The 19,378-nt window shown below is 40.6% G+C and overlaps 1 protein-coding gene across 3 annotated transcripts; it reads right to left on the bottom strand.

Moving 5' to 3' along the window:
- Positions 1-4,496: 4,496 nt before the first annotated feature.
- slc29a3 (solute carrier family 29 member 3) lies at positions 4,497-19,287 on the bottom strand. Of its 3 annotated transcripts, XM_061690837.1 has the most exons (8): positions 18,348-18,462; positions 14,499-14,572; positions 13,224-13,542; positions 12,004-12,086; positions 10,884-11,110; positions 9,475-9,637; positions 6,407-6,757; positions 6,203-6,296 (listed from the first exon to the last, which is right to left on the bottom strand). In XM_061690837.1, exons 3-8 carry the CDS (start codon positions 13,506-13,508, stop codon positions 6,287-6,289), a joined length of 1,119 nt encoding a protein of 372 aa, XP_061546821.1. In that variant the 5' UTR covers positions 13,509-13,542; positions 14,499-14,572; positions 18,348-18,462; the 3' UTR covers positions 6,203-6,286. The 3 variants fall into 3 exon arrangements, with proteins under 3 accessions (XP_061546820.1, XP_061546819.1, XP_061546821.1); XM_061690836.1 differs by lacking the exon at positions 18,348-18,462 and adding an exon at positions 19,215-19,287 and having other exon boundaries at positions 4,497-6,757; XM_061690835.1 differs by having other exon boundaries at positions 4,497-6,757.
- Positions 19,288-19,378: the final 91 nt, after the last annotated feature.

Genomic DNA, 19,378 nt, shown 5'->3' with positions numbered 1-19,378 from the left:
AGGCGTGAGGGACGAGGGTTCCCTGTGTGCGAGCGACTGTGTGGGAGCCGACTAGCTCCTGTCTCCTGCGGACACGTTAGCTCGCGTTAGCTCGCGTTAGCGTTATCCACCGGGCCGTAACCTCTGAGTCAGCAGCCTACGAGGCTGTGTGAGCAAAGTCATTTCCCTGTGCTGTTAGGCAAGCTCGGCATTCGATGCACAGGAGAGTCGTCGTTAACGGCAGGTGATCGATAGCATGGGACGACTCGGCGCAGGTGCGGGCCGCACGGAAGCCCAGCTTGGAGCGCTCTAACACGGATACAGGCTCCACTCGTCGTCGGAGACCACTCCGGAAATCGGGAAGTTTGAGAAGAATAAAAAGGAAAACCACTTACTCTTCAAATACAACCAGAAGGTCCACTTTTCGAGTGTCGTGGATCCGTGCGCAATGAAAAACAGCAGTGGCCCGCTGGCCACTGACTGGGCGCACGTTGTTGACAATGGGAGAAATCAAATGCAGTCAAATACAAGAACATTGCACACTAAAAGCTTATACAGTATTACGTATGAGTAAAGTAAATTAGGAATAAATACAAATAATTCATAAAGTCATGATAGGCTCCAGCGCCTCGCAACCCTAACCAGGATAAACGGTGTTGAAAATGGATGGATGGATGGAATATAGTCATGGAAGAAATATTAGTACAATTATTAATTTCTTGTTCATTTTTAATGTCCGGTGCAACTAAAAGTACATGGACAAATATAATGATGACAATGAAAATATATCATAAGAGCTTAATATAAGAGCTGATATCGAGCGCTAGCAATTTTCATTGGTTTTCTTGATAATAACCAAAATCATATTCAATAATACAATTATGCTTATGTATTATTCCGGTAAAATGCAATTAGTGGTACCAGGCATTAATTGATGACTCTAAATTGCCCGTAGGTGTGAATGTGAGTGCGAATGGTTGTTTGTTTCTATGTGCCCTGCGATTGGCTGGCGACCGGTTCAGGGTGAGCCCCGCCTCCTGCCCGAAGATAGCTGCGATAGGCTCCAGCAGCCCGCGACCCTAGTGAGGAGAAGCGCAAAAGAAAATGGATGGACTGTATATACTGTATCATACATATACTGTATATAGTTGTACAATTGTATATACACACAGCCACACACATATTCATCATATAAAATATATGATCATGCAGGCATTGATCGAAATATTTTTTTTAAATGACATGTTAAGAATGTGCTAGTTCCATTATGACATTATTTTTCAAGTTTATTGAACTGTTTTGAATTAATAAAAATATAAAAGTATTTGGGCAGCACGGTGACGACTGGTTTGCACATCCGCCTCACAGTTCTGAGGACCCGGGTTCAAATCCGGCCTTGCCAGTGTGGCGTTTGCGTGTTCTCTCCGTGACTGCGTGGGTTTTCACTGGGTGCTCCGGTTTCCTCCCACATCCCAAAATCATGCGTGGTAGGTGTAGCGTATATGGGGGTTAAATAAAATGTCATTAAATTGGAAAAGATACGAAGGGAGGTAAGCGCATGCCTTCACTTCCTACGCTTTAACGTGAAAATCAAACTAATTCGTCTCGTAAAGGGGCACCACGTCACTTTTTAGATGTATAAAATTTCAGGACAAAGTGACGACAAACCTTTTATCAGTCTCGTAATCTGAAAGTTGCTACATGAATTAGACGAGAGATCTCAATAACCAGTTTTTTTTTTGTCGAATCCAACACACACACACACACAAATGATACAGGTAGTAATTTTTTTATAGAAAATTTTATGAGATCTAACATGGGAATCTACAAAGGAACAATGCGGAAAAGAAAACACAAAGGACAGACTAACTTTTGATATGAGGGTGGAAGGAGCATGAAGTGACAATGCAGCGACCTGGGAGTTCCTGTTCTCGTTAAACCCAAATATGCACTCAGCTGTACTTTTAGTAGACCGCAAATTGGATTTACGTTCGTGGACCACAATTTAGACAGGAGGGTCGATCTCCCGAATGTTTGGGCGGTCCGGTCCGCACAGGCGACAGGTGGATTTGTCGGGAAAGTAGGAAGGAAAAAAACAAGAGCAGGAAAACAAGAAGTTCCCAGGCAGGACTGCCGGAGCCCGTATGTCGCTGTTCGCAAGACGTTTGGAGCGGATGTGTGCTGCCCGCTTCCTTCCCAATGGAGTTTGCCCAGGCACCCAAAAGGGTAGCTCGGGGAAGGGGCCGATGTGTAAGAATGAGAAGGAGAAGAGTTTGCAACAAGGTAGTTAACCAAATAAGATCACGGTGAGCCTCGCTCGCCGTGTCGTCACCAAATGGTCACATAGTGTCTCGGTTGGCAGAAAGCCTATGGAAGTCAATAGCAGACCATGAGTTTTCGGAATTTTTACTCTTATTTTCAATAATTTATAAACGGCAGGGTCATCTGGTGTTATGGTCTGTACATTAAGATTGTAAACAAAGGATGCTTAGAGCTTTTACGGTATCCCAAAGACACATGAAGCTCATTGAAAGGTTACGTAAAGCCATTACGTGACAAGTGGATCCATACTGACCAAGTGTTTGCTTTCTGCTCTTTATATAGTAATGGTAAGACACTTAACTTTATAATAACTTGTTTAGTAATATAATATTACGATCGTTCATCGTTTTGGCACGAAGGCAATGACAATAAGATAAATCCCTCATTAGCTAATAACTTGCATCTCACTCTTAAATACTTGATGGCTCCCGTACTTTCGGTGATAAGTTACCATTTATAGTAGGCCTACTATCGTATAGAAATGATGAATGGATATGGGCCTTATAATATGCAAATACGGGTCACGGATAGAGATGTTTCGCGGTCTGAACATTTTCCAATCGACAATTGAATGATTGACACTTCAATGTCTTTCGTTAAATCTTTTGTGCAGACCGAAGTTAAAAAGTTGCCGATCAAATATATGTCCTCAGTCAGGCCAGATGGACGGATTTGGGACACATGTTTCCGTCTTTCTGGAATCAGATGCCCTGTGGCACTATGCTGCCTCACAGGTCAACCTTGGTACTACAGGGTGGGCAGTGGCCAGTGGCCACTTTAACTAACCCAGTTAGCCACTGTGTGTTTCAGTTGCAAATTTTCATTTTGTTCCTGAAGAGCCACAAAAGCCCAAGGGAATAACGCTAACAATTCCATTCCCCCGGTTAGCAATCTCTTTTTTTCAGGGAGAAAATCATTAATTTGTTAATAACAATTTAACTACCACTAAATTAAAACAAAGTTACCTGTTCTGCATAAACATTTTAACATGTTTTTGTTTTTTTTACATCATCCACTAATGACCTGGCCCATCTGTCCATGGTAAGAATCAAATGTGGCCCACGAGACAAACGTTTGCTCGCTCCTGCTTTAAAGTGTCAGCTTAGAAATGCGTGAAGATGTCGCACGAGAGGCTCATACACAAATGAGAGTGGTGTTCATGGGAAGCACTTCTTTCATTTAATGCACTGCTAAGTCCATTCAGTACGTAATTTAACTGGAGCTTTTACAATGCATAAGGTAGTGGCAGTGTGAAGTCTTAAATAAAAATAAAAAAAATCAGCGTCCTCATAGGTAAATGGCAATAATACACAAAAACATTATTTATCTGTTCATTAACATGCGGACAACGTGCAAAGAGGGGCACCACTGGAAGGGGGGAGGGGGGGGGGGAATCAATTTATTCATTTATATTTTTGCAATTTCCAACTGACTAAGCATTAACTTGATTAGTAGCATTAATAACCAAATAAACATTGAATTGTATAATGTGCCACTGTTCTAGTTTGGACTATTACTGAGGTAGCCTAGCCTCTTCTTCCAGTCAACTAAAAGTAGCAAACACAAGTATATAATAACGGTTTATCATTATTATTGATATAATTATATCTATATAATGATATTTCAAATACATTATGATTGTCTGGCATTACAAATGTGTGTTTTCAAGTACTTCCTAAGGGTAAAACATTGTTAGCACTGCCCACAGATTGGTGCTCCCAATATTGCCCTTTGCCTCCCCCTGTTGGCCATTCGTAAGTAAAAGCCATTTTTCTACTGTAAACCACGCAGGACATTAATAACACTTTAGCAAATTACATCAAGATAATATATTGAAAGCGAGTGGGAGTATAAAAACAACGACGATAATGAACAATGAGTAAAGACAAATGAAATTGTTTAAACACAAGAAATGTTTATATTTGTAGTAGTTCAATTGTTATTTTGAAACTCATTTTCCATACCTATTTTCTATACTGTATTATTTTTAAAAAAAGTTGTATTATGTAATACAGTATTCTAATTTATTTTGTGTGTGTGTGTTAGCTGTAAGCTATAATCATCAAAATACATATTAAAAATAAAAGCATGTAATATTTCACTCCATGAAGTGAATCTATAAAATAAGTTTCACGTTTTCTTGAGCTGCACCTGTACATGTATTCACAAGTTTAGCACCATGGCATGTTCACCACTTTTTCAAACATTTATTGTAAAACTATATTATTTGAGATGAAGATGACAGAAAAAAAGTCTTTAAAAAAAATAACTCATCTGTCACAGTAAGCGTAAGATGTATTTTTCCTTTAAAGTAAAGACATCTTCTTTAATAGCCTGATTACATGAGGTCAGATGGCTTGAGTGTAAGCCCTCTTTCCAACATGTAAATGACTAGCCACAACATTCTAACCACAGCACAATTTAATATCCAATACAAGAGCTGGATCAAATATTTTGCCTTCACAAAGACACTGTTCTGTTTCATTTGACACGTTCCTCAGAGAGGTATTCATTTCACAATATGTTTAGTATTATTTTGGATGTGGGTTGCAGTGTATAATTGTACAGCATTGTAATGAGAGCTGTGTCTAATATTTTGGTTACCCCTATCAGTTACTTGAGTCAAAAATATTAGAACCAGCTCTCAGTATGAAACGGTACAGTTGTACACCACTGTAAACTAAAACCACAACAATGAGGACACTGTTAAATCAATACCCACCAAAAGCCTTTTATTGTGCAAGAGGTCATAATGTTGTGACTGCTTGGTGTATAAAATGTGGAAATTGTCCTTGTCTTCTTAAAATTGTCCTCATACAATTTCTTTTTTTTTTTTTCCCAGGTATCAAAACTCTGGCAAGCGTTGATGTCACAAATGTATACGTACTTTCCCTCTGTGAAATTTCCAGTATCTCAAAACTCTTTTCATGGGACAACACTGAAGAAATGACATCCTACTACAATGTAAAGGAGTCAGTGTATAGCTGTATTGCAGTGTACATTTCCTGTCCCTTCAAAATAACTCAACACATACAGCTTTTGTCTAAACCACTGGCAACCAAAGTGAGCACACCCATAAGTGAAATTGTGCAAATTGGATGCAATTAGCCATTTTCCCCTGACTTTTTAGTGTTCCAATGTCTCGGGTGTAAATGAGGCGCAGACGTGTTCAATTTGGTGCTTTTTTAAGATCCTCAGTTTTTTGCCATGAGTTCTTTCCAGTAACCAATGTGAGACCGCAACAAATTTAACACAACTGCTCCTCATTGATACCTGAGCTCTTGTAACACGAACAAATCACATGACCAGTTGGGTCCAACTTGCACATTTTCACTTGTTACCAGCGTTTTAGACAACCATGGCTGCGTGCTGAGTAATTTCTCAGGGTCAGTAAAGTTACACTGTTACACTGAACACTTTGCATTGAGTCTCATTTCTTCAGTGTTTTTGTGTAAAAAAGATAAAATATTTACAAAAATCTGAGTGCTGTATAGAAAACTTGTGGTTTGGCATTTGCAGATTTTTTAACCTATCCTCTACCTATTTGCTGTTTTCGTGCTTAGGCCAAAGGAATCAAATTATTGCTTTGCCGCCATCTTGTGTCATTTTGGTGTCAAGATACTATGCTTAAGTTAGTTGAGGAGCTCCACTTGGACAAAAGTTGTGTTCTGCCACCATCTTATGGGATCTATAGACAATTATAAACTGCCTTATGGTGGGTGTCAATTACTCATGGATTTTCACTATTTGCGACAGGGCTGATTCGGTCCACACTTTAGTGAGAGATACTGTATATTGCAACATTCCTTAGGAGCCAAAACCATGCATACATAATCAGATAGCGTGCACAATAACGAGAGACAGAGCAGATCCGCCAGCGAGTCCCAGAGTGAGGAAGAATGACATGACCACTCCGGTGGCCTCTGCCAGCTCCCGGGGCACAATCTTGGGTCCATAGATCATCGGCAGAGTCCCCAAGTAGCCGTTAGAGAAGCCTAACAGGCAGTTGAAAACAACAGGATACACATCGTGAGTGAAGAGCACAGTGTGGAGGTGGTCCCTGGGCTGGTAGTTACAGAAGATGATGAGCGGCACTAAGACTGACCGGCACACAACCAGCGCAGGCAGAAGTCGGCTGGTGGGGCCCGGCACCTGCAGCCAGGCGGTGGACTGCCTGCCGCAGAAGTCGGCAACGTTGTAAAGGAGGAAGCCGGCGAGGGGCACAAAGTATGTGTTGGTCCAGGGGCTCCCGCTGTCCTTGTTAACGGACTGGATGCCGGACAACACCGCGGGGAACACCACGATGGTCACACAGAACACACAGAAGACACTCAGGCCTAGAACCCAGGTCTTCTTGAGAATGGGTCTCAAAGGAGGCGTTTGGGAGGGTGCTGCTCCTCCTTCTCCTGCACTCCTCTCTCCTGGAATGGTGAACGTGGCGGCCATCATGTAATATCTATGAGGAGGAAATGAGCAATGCGCAGGATAATAAATATTTTATTTATCATCAAGCACGCACACGCTTTTTTTAATTCATGTTTCTTGTAGTAAAGTCATGTATGTTGTGTTCTTTATTTATGTTGGATTTATCCATCCGTCCATTTTCTGTACCGCTTATCCTCACTAGGGTGGCGGGCATGCTGGAGCCTATCCCAGCTATCTTCGGGCAAGAGGCGGGGTACACCCTGAACTGGAAGCCAGCCAATCGCAGGGCACATATAAACAAACAAACATTCACACCTACGGGCAATTTAGAGTCTTCAATTAACCTACCGTGCATGTTTGTGCATGAGTGCCTGGAGAAAACCAACGCAGGCACGGGGAGAACATGCAAACTCCACACAGGCGAGGCCGGGATTTGAATCCTCAGAACTGTGAGGAAGATGTCCTAACCAGTCGTCCACCGTGCCGCTGTTAGATTTATTTTTATACTGTATACTGTGTGTATAATACATGTATGTGTTATATATATATACATATAAATGTATATGCACGTCAAATGTGCATGTAAAATTTAAAAACGTTTTAATTTTGTTTCATTCATCAAAACGTTTTTTTTAAACACCTACCAGTACAGTAGTAGTACAGTATATTACAGTGAATATTGAAAAAAAAAATAAACCCCCCCCTCCAAAAAAAACCACATTTGAATAAACAGTATAGATGAAAATATATTAGCAGTATATATATATATATATATATATATATATATATATATATATACACTACTAATATATTTTTTGTTGTTGTTGCTAATAATACATAATAATTTGCTAATATATATATATATATATGTATATGTACATATATATATATATATATATATATATATATATGTACACAAACACACACACTCATAAAATGTGCATGTAAAATTTAAAAACGTTTTTTATTTTGTTTTCACTTGTACGTAAAGATAGTGAACATGCCTGTGGCTAAAAAAAAATATATATATATACTAAAAACAAAACACCTTCCAGTACCAATATATTACGGTGAATATTTAAAAAATAACCCCCCACCCCAAAAAACCTACAACATTAATATAAAATCAACAGTACAGATGAAAATACATTACCTGTATGATTGTGTGGGATATTTAAAAATACTAAAAAAAAAAATTCTATTTATTTTTTTAAGTTCAATAAGCTGGTTGCGGCAGCCGACTGGTTAGAGCGTCAGCCTCACAGTTCTGAGGACCCGGGTTCAATCCCCGGCCCCGCCTGTGTGGAGTTTGCATGTTCTCCCCGTGCCTGCGTGGGTTTTCTCCAGGCACTCCGGTTTCCTCCCACATCCCAAAAACATGCATTAATTGGAGACTCTAAATTGCCCTTCGGAGTGAATGTGAGTGCGAATGGTTGTTTGTTTCTACGCTACACTTTGGACTGCTCGCCAGCCAATCAAAGTCTGTGTTCATACAGACAAAAAGGCAATCTTATGAGGTAAAAACGTTACCAGAAAGAAAATCCCAATTTTAAAAGAAAGTGATAATATTAAGAGGAAACGAAAGGTAATTTTGGAGGAATAAAGTGGTAATGTTACGACAATAAATGCATACCTTACCTCTTGGAGAGCTTGTCAAGTTACATTTTAGCATGAGGTAATAATACATACCCCTAAATAATACTGTGTTGAAACATCTATGGCGGCACGGTAGACGACTGGTTAGCACATCTGCCTCACAGTTCTGAGGACTGGGGTTCAAATCCCGGCCCCGCCTGTGTGGAGTTTGCATGTTCTCCCCGTGTCTGCGTGGGTTTTCTACGGGTACTCCGGTTTCCTCCCACATCCCAAAAACATGTGCGGTAGGTTGATAGAAGACTCTAAATTGCCCGTAGGTTTGAATGAGAGTGTGAATGGCTGTTTGTTCCTATGTGCCCTGCGATTGGCTGGAGACCAGTTCAGGGTGTACCCCGCCTCTCACCCAAAGATAGCTGGGATAGGCTCTAGTGAGGAGAAGCGGTACAGAAAATGGATGGATGGATGAAACATCTATTGTTTGTTAAGTGACTATGTTCCATGTTTTTGGGTAGCAGTCTTAGCATGGCCCATCTTGGCAATATTTGCCAACTCTTCCTTAAAAAAGAATTCTAAATGTTTCAAGTAGTGAAGACATCCGAAGACAACACTTTAATTGTCTTTTACTGAAGCCATTTGGAGCTATGATTTGGGAAATGTGACGTTTTTCTTCCAGCACACATCTAAAGGTTTTGAGCCAAAGCGGATAGCAATTAGAATGTCTCAGAAATTAATCTACCTTGACTAAAGCCTTTAGTTTCCGCCAAACAAAAACAAGCCTAATGCATGATACTGCATGATTCTATTCATTTTCATGACAAGTAAAATGGACAAAGTTCAGTCAATTTAAAATGACAACATGCAATATTCATTATTTGGCCATATTCAGTGTGTGTCCCTAAGTAAACTCAGTTTGTGAGCAAAACAATATTATATTAGTTCACTTTGTACTCTAGACGAGAATGTTGCTATCGTCAACAACTTGTGCTGCTGTGGCACGTGAAGTTTTGCTTCTGTGTGACTAATGAAGGATGAACTTCTCTTGAGGCTACTGCACGCTCAAAAGGACAAGCTCAAACTCATATCTATGCTACTCGCATCCACATTTCTTCTTTACAAAATATGTGTTATTTTGGGAAATTAGTGTTTTTGCACCTTGAAAAGGCCAGCTTGGGGAGCAGCAAGTATGCGAAGATGCAGAGCAGGATGAAGATGTCTGCAGTCAGGAAGTAGGCCAGAGCGCTGTCTGTAACATCCTCTGACAGTGCAAGATCTGCTATTGATGCGACAGCACTTAGTGTGCCTCCCATAGCCTGACCTGCATGACACAATGCTTAAGACAGTAAAACCATGACATGAAGACGCGATGATGCACAGTTATTGACTCAGAATAACCTTAAATATTTGGCTTTGATAATTAATAAAGAGGTAGCAAGGTGGTCCACGTCTGCCGCACAGTTCTGAGGTTGGGTGTTTGAATCTTGGCTCCGCCCTTCCTATGTTTGCATGTTATCCCCATGCTTGCGTGGGTTTTTGCCAGGTACTCTGACTTTCTCCCACTTTCCAAACATGTGTATTATTAGATACATATAGTATATTAGATTCAATGAGGACTCCAAATTGTCTTTGCTCACTTAGTTTGTCTATCACTCTGATCATTTTGGGGAAGCCAGGACTCACATAAAAGGCATGTTTTGTTAGGTTTTCACTTGCCACAAATGCGTGTGTGTTGGATATATCTATCCATCTTGCGTAACATTGGGTTTGAAATTTGGGACAGCACACTTGGAAAAACTGCTGTGGGAGAGGCCAGCACCAATTGCCACAGTGCACTGAAATCAAATGACCCAGACATAAAAGGAGTTTTGTTATAGGTGATATGACATCACTCCTTCTTGTGACGAGCTCCAAGTCAGCCTTCGATCATTCAGAAGCTTCAAAATTACATTGCTCAATAGACAAAATGTCAAGATAATTTTTGTTTCTGGCATTTAAAAAATGTTAACGATAGTGGAAAAGTTCTCCCCGCCGCTTCTAATTTTGCCGGCACTACGCTGGCCCCTGTGCGCTTGCCGGTTTTCAACTGCCTGTCAGACGCCCTATTTAAAGATGCAAAATTAGCAAGAGCAGGGGTCACCAATATAGTGACCAAGCGCACCAGGTTTCCTCTAAGGACCATATGAGTAGTCTTGGGGCCTCTTCTAAAGAAAGCTCATCAGTAATGGTACAATGTGATTTCTTAGGACTGTTGAAGAAGTGATCATTTGAAAATGCAACCGCTTGCAGCGATTTATAGAACTAAATTGTTTCATAACTATATTTGTTTCCTACCTTAAATAACTGTTAATAAATACTGTGCAAATTTGTTAACTTGATCAATGACTTCACATCGATAGATATCATTCATTATTAATAACATAGAAGTAGTTCTCAGTCCATTTGGCAGACACAATCCTCATCGTACCTGCTTAGTAGATCTTAGTTTCATCTCTTTGCATGAGCAATCAAGTTTGCGCCCATTTTTGCAAACGTAAAACTAAGTGAATCATCCCCAAAATCTGTACCTGATATGAGGGCTTGAGAGATCCTCATAGGGAAGTGTGCACTGATGCCAAACACGCTGCCACAGAAGATGTTAGAAGCTCCGCTGATGACGGCCACGCTGGCCAGTGTGCCCGCGAAGAATTCTACCCTGCAGTGGGACACGTCAACCTTGACCAACACAGTGGTCGCCACAAACACCAGCAGGATGACAAAGAGTGATGACAGGATGCGCACATGTGGAGACAGCCTGGAAAACACAAGGAAGATCAGCACTATGAATCGGCAGTACACAGATGATGCACAGAACAATTAAGCACATGTATAGTGCTGTAAAACAAGTTTTGGATGAGTAATTGCTGTCCTTTTAGGGTAATCCTTTCTCGGGCAGGCACTCCTGGGAATGTTCACCACTGTTCAATGATTTCGCCATGTGAGGATAATGGCTCTCCCTATGGTTCGCTGGAGTCCTAAAGCTTTAGAAATGACTTTTATAACCCTTTCCAGAATGATAGATGTCAATTTATTTCTCAACTGTTCTGATTTTTCTTTGGATTGTGTCATTTTGATCTTTTGTCTGACTTGATTTTGTCGGGGCAAATTCTGTTTAAGTGATTTCTTGATTGAACAGGTCTGGAGGTAATCAGTCTTGGGTGTCATCAGTGAAAATTAACCAAGAAATGTGATTATCGACAATTAATTAATGATTTAACAAGGGGGGTAATTACTTTTTCACACAGGGCCAGGTAACTGAATATTTTTTTTTCCCTTTAAATGAAACACAGCATTTTAAGTTCACTAGGGTTATATATGTATGATATTGACATTTGTTTGATGATCTTAAAATTTAAAGTAGGGACAATATAAGAATCTGAGAAGGGGACCAATACTTTTTCATGGCACTGTATGACAGTGTCCCAGCAGCCAGAGCTTTTCAATATTATTTTATATTAAATACAGAACCATGATTTAATTGTGTATATATAAGCTTGTCTCACAATCCTTGTAGTACTGTATTTAGGGTAATTCGTTTGATTGAGTCCCTAGTGAGACAATTATGACTGCTACATAATGAGACCTTTTTTTAAAGGTTTTGTGTTGAGTACTGCATGTAATGATGATGATGATGATGATGCAAGTTACCTGTTTACAAGGATGTAGTTGAGAATCAAACATAGTACTGAAGGCACCGTAGAAGCAAATGTCAGGTAACTTTCAAAGTAGTCCTGTGAATAGTTGAAGAAAAAAAAAAGGTGTTCAAGGAAATGCTGACATTATGCACACATAAATAAAGGTGGAAATTGTTCAAAGAAAAGATTATTATTGATGAACAAAGGAGAAATTATTCAGCTTGTTTGTGTTCTCTGTAATAACAGCCTTCTATTTAAGACCTTCATATAACACCGTGCTAATATTAAATCAAACTAATAAGCCATGGAGAATTTTATCAAGAAAAGTTACAGAGTGGTGAAAATTTCACAAACACAATTGCATTACACTAGCCACAGAAAATATAAAACAGAATCTCATTCTCAGTTCACCGCAAAGGTGGTGATTTGATTGACGTTCTTGCATGTCAAACTTATCCAACCATGCCCATATGGATCTTGTTGTGATCACTGGGGTAGTCATGTTAGAACAGGTTGTGGATGGAATGGAAAATGAATTTAGTGGGAGAGTATATGAGTTTACACGGTCTCTAAAAGATGCAATTTTTCCTGTAGACACTGAATCGGAGGACAAAGTTGATCCAACAGTTTTGCACCTTCAGGGGTAGTATTGGAGCCATAACACAAGGAGGACGACACCTTTGTGTAAGCCAATTCTGCAGTACTGGGACAGGGGTGATGTGTTAAAAGGATTTTATACATCACACCAGACACTGACGTCATCACATATCGAATAAGCTGATTGGGGGTTGCAGTGTTACTGTGTAAAAGCGCAATGTTGTATCAACATTCCGCTTTGCTCTGTTCTGTGTAAAAAGTGGACTAATGCAAGGTCTTCTGTTACGGCTCTAATTTGGCAATTTTGTGTGATCTGTTCTCCACGCAGGCACGGGGAGAACATGAATTTCCAGTTCTGAAGTCCGATTAGTGTTGATTTGATTGAGCTTTATTGGATTCTAGCTTATGGCCACCTTTGTCTTTAACTCTTCTAACTTTGACCAAACTGTCCTTGCCAAGTTTTCGAGGCACTCCTAATGGAGTTAATGTGTTGCCAGCCACAAAGTCACATGCATTCCTGTGACGTACACACACAGACACAGACACAGACACACACACACACACACACAACAGCTCTATTGTGAATATTTCAGTACATACACGAAATGAAGAAGCCCCTTTACATGTCATACTCACGCTGAGGTCAGACCGCTGCTCCTCTGTGCTGTTGCTCATTTTGTAAAGCCAGTAGCTTTTGGCTGTGATGAAAAAGTTCCAAGGCAGCAGAGAGCCGATCCCCATGAGGAAGAAGATGATGTAGACCAAACAATAGCGGTCATCAGGAGTGTAGCGTAAGGCCAGGGACACTGAGGAAGGAGTCTGATCCTCATTCTCCTCATCTTCTGATGAAGTAGAGTTGTCAAGGCCAACGGGGATATAGGAGGAATTGAGGCTGGGGTGCGCAGGTGCTCGTCTGTCCATTTATGCGTTGCAACGTACACTGTTACATAAAAATCTGAGAATTGGATGAACGGTGTGTTAAAAGAAGAAATCAACTTAAAATGCTAACGTTAATACAGCTGAAAACCTCCAAAGTATCAATATCCATATCCATCCTCTGAGCCGCTTATCCTCACAAGGGTCGCGGGAGTGCTGTTCAGGTACACCCTGAACTGGTTGCGAGCCAATCGCAGGGCACACATAAACAAACAACCAGTCGCACTCACATTCACACTTAGGGGCAATTTAGAGACTTCAATTAACCTACCATTTTTGTTTTTTCTTTGCCTTGTTTTGTGATGCCACCTCAGAAGGGTATCTTGTACCAGTGATGGCAAAGAGGTGTGTGTCATAAATGTGACAATAACAATACCGCCACAAAAGGGACTAAAGGAAAGGGTCGAGCGAGTTGCTCAATACAATATAGGCAATGCAGATACTAATTAAATATCATCCATCCATCCATTTTCTGAGCCGCTTCTCCTCACTGGGGTCGCTGGCGTGTTGGAGCCTATCCCAGCTATCATCGGGCAGTAGGCGGGGTACACCCTGAACTGGTTGCCAGCCAATCGCAGGGCACATACAAACAAACAACCATTCGCACTCACAGTCACACCTACGGGCAATTTAGAGTCTCCAATTAATGCATGTTTTTGGGATGTGGGAGGAAACCGGAGTGCCCGGAGAAAACCCACGCAGGCACGGGGAGAACATGCAAACTCCACACAGGCGGGGCCGGGGATTGAACCCCGGTCCTCAGAACATCCCTCAGGGTGTACCCCGCCTCCTGCCTGATGACAGCTGGGATAGGCTCCAGCACACCCGCGACCCTAGTGAGGAGAAGCGGCTCAGAAAAATGGATGGATAGATGGGAATTTAAGAATACTTTCCGTACCCAAACTCTTATTTTGGAAGTCAGAGTCCCGGATTTTGTGCAACTACGGATGCTTTAACGTATATGAAGAAGCTTACCATTTCCTGCTCGTCCAGAAGACCAAATATAAGTTGTGGAAGCATTGTCTTGGAAAGATTTCTTTGTGTACCACCTGTAATGACCAATGTAAACAAAAAGGGGGAAATGTGACTCATTATCAAATACAGAATAACTGCACAATGAGATCCAATTCAAGAACCGTATCATAAATTCTGCTTTTCCAAATATAAGAATGTTTGTGTTTTATTTTGATAGGATACAAATTTAACAATATTGTTATTATAGCCTAGAGTGTTGTAGAACTTTATTGTGCTGCATCACACTGAGAGTAATTATCTTAGCTACAGCATATACATACAGGAGAGAAATGGTTATTGGTCCCCTGCAGATTTTTCTCCACTTACAAATAAATTAACATTTTCTATTTTTATGGTACGTATACTTCAATAGATAAATACTTCAAAAACCTCAGAGAAAAACAATACACGAAGCGCCCGCTATTCGCGCATAATCGTGACTGTGCCAGACCGCAAATAGCGAAAATCAGCAGATGATTGGCGAAAATCAGCAGATAATCAGCTATAATAATTGAATTAAAACAATATATATATACAAAATAAATAAATAGCCCCCCCAAAACCCCAAAAACTATGCCCAATGATGCCCAAGCAGAATGTGACTTGGTAGTTTGCAGAGAAGCCCTTGTTAGCAAGCACAAAGATGCTCAGATACAGTATTTTTTTATAGTTTGGCAGCAGGTTTGCACACATCCCAGGAACGTTGGTCCATTCCTTTTGCAGATCCTCTCCAAACCCTTTATGTTAAGGCTGTCGCTGGGCAAGTCCCTCCACAGTTTTTTCTATGAGATTATACTGTACTTCTTCTTGACCCACACCTGTTTTTGCCTTGATTATATGTTCTGAGTCACCGTCAAGTTAAAAAAAAAAAACACTGAGAACCCATCTTCAGTGTTCTGGCAAAAGGCCAAAAGTTTTGATTTTCTGGTAGAATCGGATGTACGATGAAGTGAAGTCATACTGTGAGCATAGAAACAGCATGTTTCCACCTCTGTGCTTGATGGTGGGGATTATTGTTTCTAGTGTCATAATCAATACTCTGCTACCGAACAGTGATGCCAAAAAGCTCAATTGTGGTCTTATCTGACCATATCACGTTCTCCCAACGTCTCCTTGCCGGTGCTCCTGCCGTGTAAGAGTAGACCTTTCAAATAATCAACCTTTATTGATGTGATCAGAATTTGAAAAGAAATCCAAACAGATGGTGAATGATGGATAGTTATTTTGTATTCTTCCATTTACTAACAATCACACCAACACTTGCCAGACTCTCACTCAGTTTATTTCTTTTTTTGTAGCCAAATCTAGCCCTGTGCTGGACTATAATCCTCCTTGACCTACTTTGACAGCTCTTTGTGATGATGCTGGTGGAGTTTTTAATGGAACTGATTTTGTTGATAGTTTTCTTTTATCAACAATCAGTGGTGATTAGTTATTTCTTAAAGTCACAGGACTAATCTTATACTCGTCATCCAATGTGTTTTTCTCGAACTACTTCGAGTGTACGAGTTTTATCAAATACAGTGGTATTATTTTTTTTCCCACTTTCACTGAACTTAATCTTCACAGTTTTTTGCCTTTTTCGCCAAGCTTTCTGTACTTTCAGCAGCTTCTCCATCTTTTCATGGACAGACATCCACATCTTAGAATTATATTAATGGTGTTATAGTCTTTATTAACTCCTGCTGATCCCATAGTACATACCGTAATGGTACTACACCTGTGCTGCTTTACCAGGTCGACCAAACACTTTGCTTATGGTTTTGTATTATTTCAATCTTATATGCAAAGGGAATCCTTATTCTTCTCAGTACTCCGTTTCTTAGGACCCACGGTAATTAAAAAAATAAAAATAAAAATTGGCGTAATACCTGCACAAAAACTGTACTTTCACAGTGAGGAAACCATAGGGGCTTTCCCACTGCAGGAAACTTTGCAGGAACTTCCTACCAACCATGGTAGCTTGAGTTCATCCTGTGTCCCAAATGAAAAAAAAAACTACCAGGATACGGAAGGTTCACCCTGGATTATTTCGTTCTTCTTGGGGGGGTAGGGTCTTCTGAGAGCTACAAGGAACTTTTTGAGTGGGTGGGCTGTGCTGACAAACACTGATTGGTTGACAGACCTCTGTCGCCGTTTACATTACAATCTGCACCAATCACGACTCTCTCTGTCTGGGATGCTCAGAACTCCTTCATCTAGCTCCTGCCAGAATTTCTCTTTCTCCTCTAGGTCGCATCCTATCTGTCGGGCCTAGCCGCTAATCACGTTATACATAACACCCTCAATTTCAAGTTTCAGCGTCATCACTCGATCTGATACTCTTTTCACCTCCAAGACATTCTTAGCTAACTCTTCCTTTAGAATAACCCCTACTCCATTTCTCTTCCCATCTACACCATGGTAAAATATTTTAAACCCTGCCCCTAAACTTCTAGCCTTACTGCCTTTCCACCTGCTCTCCTCTACACACAATATATCAACCTTTCTCCTAATCATCATGTCAACCAACTCCCGAGAGTTTCCTGTCATAGTCCCAACATTCAAAGTCCCCACATTCTGTTGCAGGCTCTGTGCTTTCATCTTCTCTTTCTGCCTATGAACCCGCTTTCCACCTCTCCTTCGTCTTCAACCCACAGTAGCTGAATTTCCACCGGCGCCCTGCAGGTTAACAGTGCCGGCGGTGGACGTTGTTAACCCGGGCCACGATCGATCTGGTATAGAATTGTTTAGATGAACGCTCATATTTGTTTGGCAAAGTTTTAAGCCGGATGCCCTTCCTGACGCAACCCTCTGCATTTATCCGGGCTTGGGACTGGCCTACAGTTTGCACTGACTTGTGCCCCCCGCAGGGCTGCATTAATTTATTATTCTAGAGTAGTAATATAAAATAGCCAGTTCAGGGTGTATCCCGCCTCTCACCCAGTCAGCTGGGATAGGCTCCAACACACCCGTGACCCTAGTGAGGATAAGCGGTACAGAAAATGGATGGATGGATGGATGGATCGTATCTTAACATAGATTTGAAACTTTATTCAGGTGATTCTTAATGGTGTGCAACTCCAGAGTTCATGAAGCATTACACTTTCACCTTTTTGGGAGGTACTCGCAATTCAGATGATATGATACATTAACTACCGTATTTTCACGACTATTCACGGTTCACGGTCTATTTCTGTATTTAACACAATGGTTGGAGATGGGTTTTCCATTCAAAAAATATACTGAGAGAATTTAAAATGCTTTATAATAATTCATCTGTTGTTTTATTTGCTATTAGAATTGAAGGGTTTTTGAAGTATTTATCTCTTTATCTCTCATCATATTACATAATTGCCCAATGCATTTTGATTATTACAAATATCAGGTCTATAAGTATTGTAGGAGGTCTTAATGATATACAAAAAAACTCAACGAAAGTGACAAGTCAGCACAAATCAAACCACATGTGTTATATATGGAAGCAATGAGGAAGCAGTTTGTTCACATGACACTTGCGTGGAAAATGCAACGACACGCTTAAGAACTCGAGACTGCAGACTGAGCACTTTCAAGCTAGCTAGTAACAGGAAGATTTTTAGTCCTCAATGAACACAACCGCGTACACGATTAAGGAAATGTTTCTGTCCTTTTAATTATTGCGACAATATGTTAGTAGTTAACGTTGGCAAAATTAACGAGCGACACAACTGTTTTGAGGTATTCCACACAAAAAACTGCATACACAAATTGATAACTCGTTTAACACAACGACTGCCACGGTGTTTAGCCAAATACCAAAACATACTTTAGTGTTGCTTTGTCACTTACTGTTCCTTATGTATTCTCCTGTCACAGTGACACAACGAGTCTTCCTCGCGTCTTGTCTTGTCTCACTTGGCGAAAAATAAGCGACAACACGCATCCATTCCATTCCCTAACAACAACTACCATATTTCCGGTATTAGTTTTTCAGATAAATAGATCTGTCAAACGTGCATGCTATTCTACACTATCTAAAATGCAAGATCTGTGAATTCATTCATGTTAAGCAAAGTATATGCATTAAAGACAATTATTTGATGGCGTGAAATGACATAAAACAAGATGTAACATTTTCGAAAAATAATTGACTGTAATTCTGAAAACCGGATGTCACGCTTGAGTATGAGCTCCGGTGGTAATGTTCCAAAACAAAATTACCATTTAAACGCAAATAACAGTTCTGGAGCGACCAAATTATGAGCCAGTTTCTCTCTAAAGTTAGTATCTAAAATAAATGCCATAATGTTAATCTTTATTTGTGGTCCAATTTACTAATTGTTTCAATTTGGCTGCCAAGTTCGACGGCCCCAACATACGCGGTTTTGAGTTTACGAACGTCATCGCGCGTGACTCGACTCAAGAATGCACCCTCAGTTACCGCCGTACTTACTCTTTTTCGTTTGATTTTTTAAAAATATATTTATGGCTAATTCAGATTTGTACTGCATTCATGACTTTACTGATGCGTTTGCTGGAGTTATTGACACGTTCCGGTTTATGTACACATTCGGATTACGTCAATGATATGAACTGACAACAGGAGCATACGTCTACATTGCAAATCACAAAATATTTAATGTTTATGCCCACTTCATTTACTACCTAAGAAAAGGCAATTTTGCATTTTAGTGTCCCGATATAATCGTTACTCACTAGATCCTCCACATCCATTTTCTGAGCTGCTTCTCCTCACTAGGGTCGCGGGCGTGCTGGAGCCTATCCCAGCTATCATCCGGCAGGAGGCGGGGTACACCCTGAACTGGTTGCCAGCCAATCGCAGGGCACATAGAAACAAACAACCATTCGCACTCACAGTC

The sequence above is a fragment of the Phycodurus eques genome, chromosome 11 (assembly GCF_024500275.1).
Source record: "Phycodurus eques isolate BA_2022a chromosome 11, UOR_Pequ_1.1, whole genome shotgun sequence".
NCBI lineage: Eukaryota > Metazoa > Chordata > Actinopteri > Syngnathiformes > Syngnathidae > Phycodurus > Phycodurus eques.
The sequence above is the reverse complement of the archived record's forward strand: the minus strand, read 5'-3'. Positions and strand labels throughout refer to the sequence as shown.

Excerpts from the sequence above, each read along its gene's own strand:
- slc29a3 (XM_061690836.1), bottom strand. The coding sequence starts at position 13,508 with ATGGACAGACGAGCACCTGCGCACCCCAGCCTCAATTCCTCCTATATC. Across the intron at positions 12,087-13,223 it reads AGCAGCGGTCTGACCTCAGC|GACTACTTTGAAAGTTACCT; the intron begins GTGAGTATGACA and ends AACTATTCACAG. Across the intron at positions 11,111-12,003 it reads AACTACATCCTTGTAAACAG|GCTGTCTCCACATGTGCGCA; the intron begins GTAACTTGCATC and ends TGTGTTTTCCAG.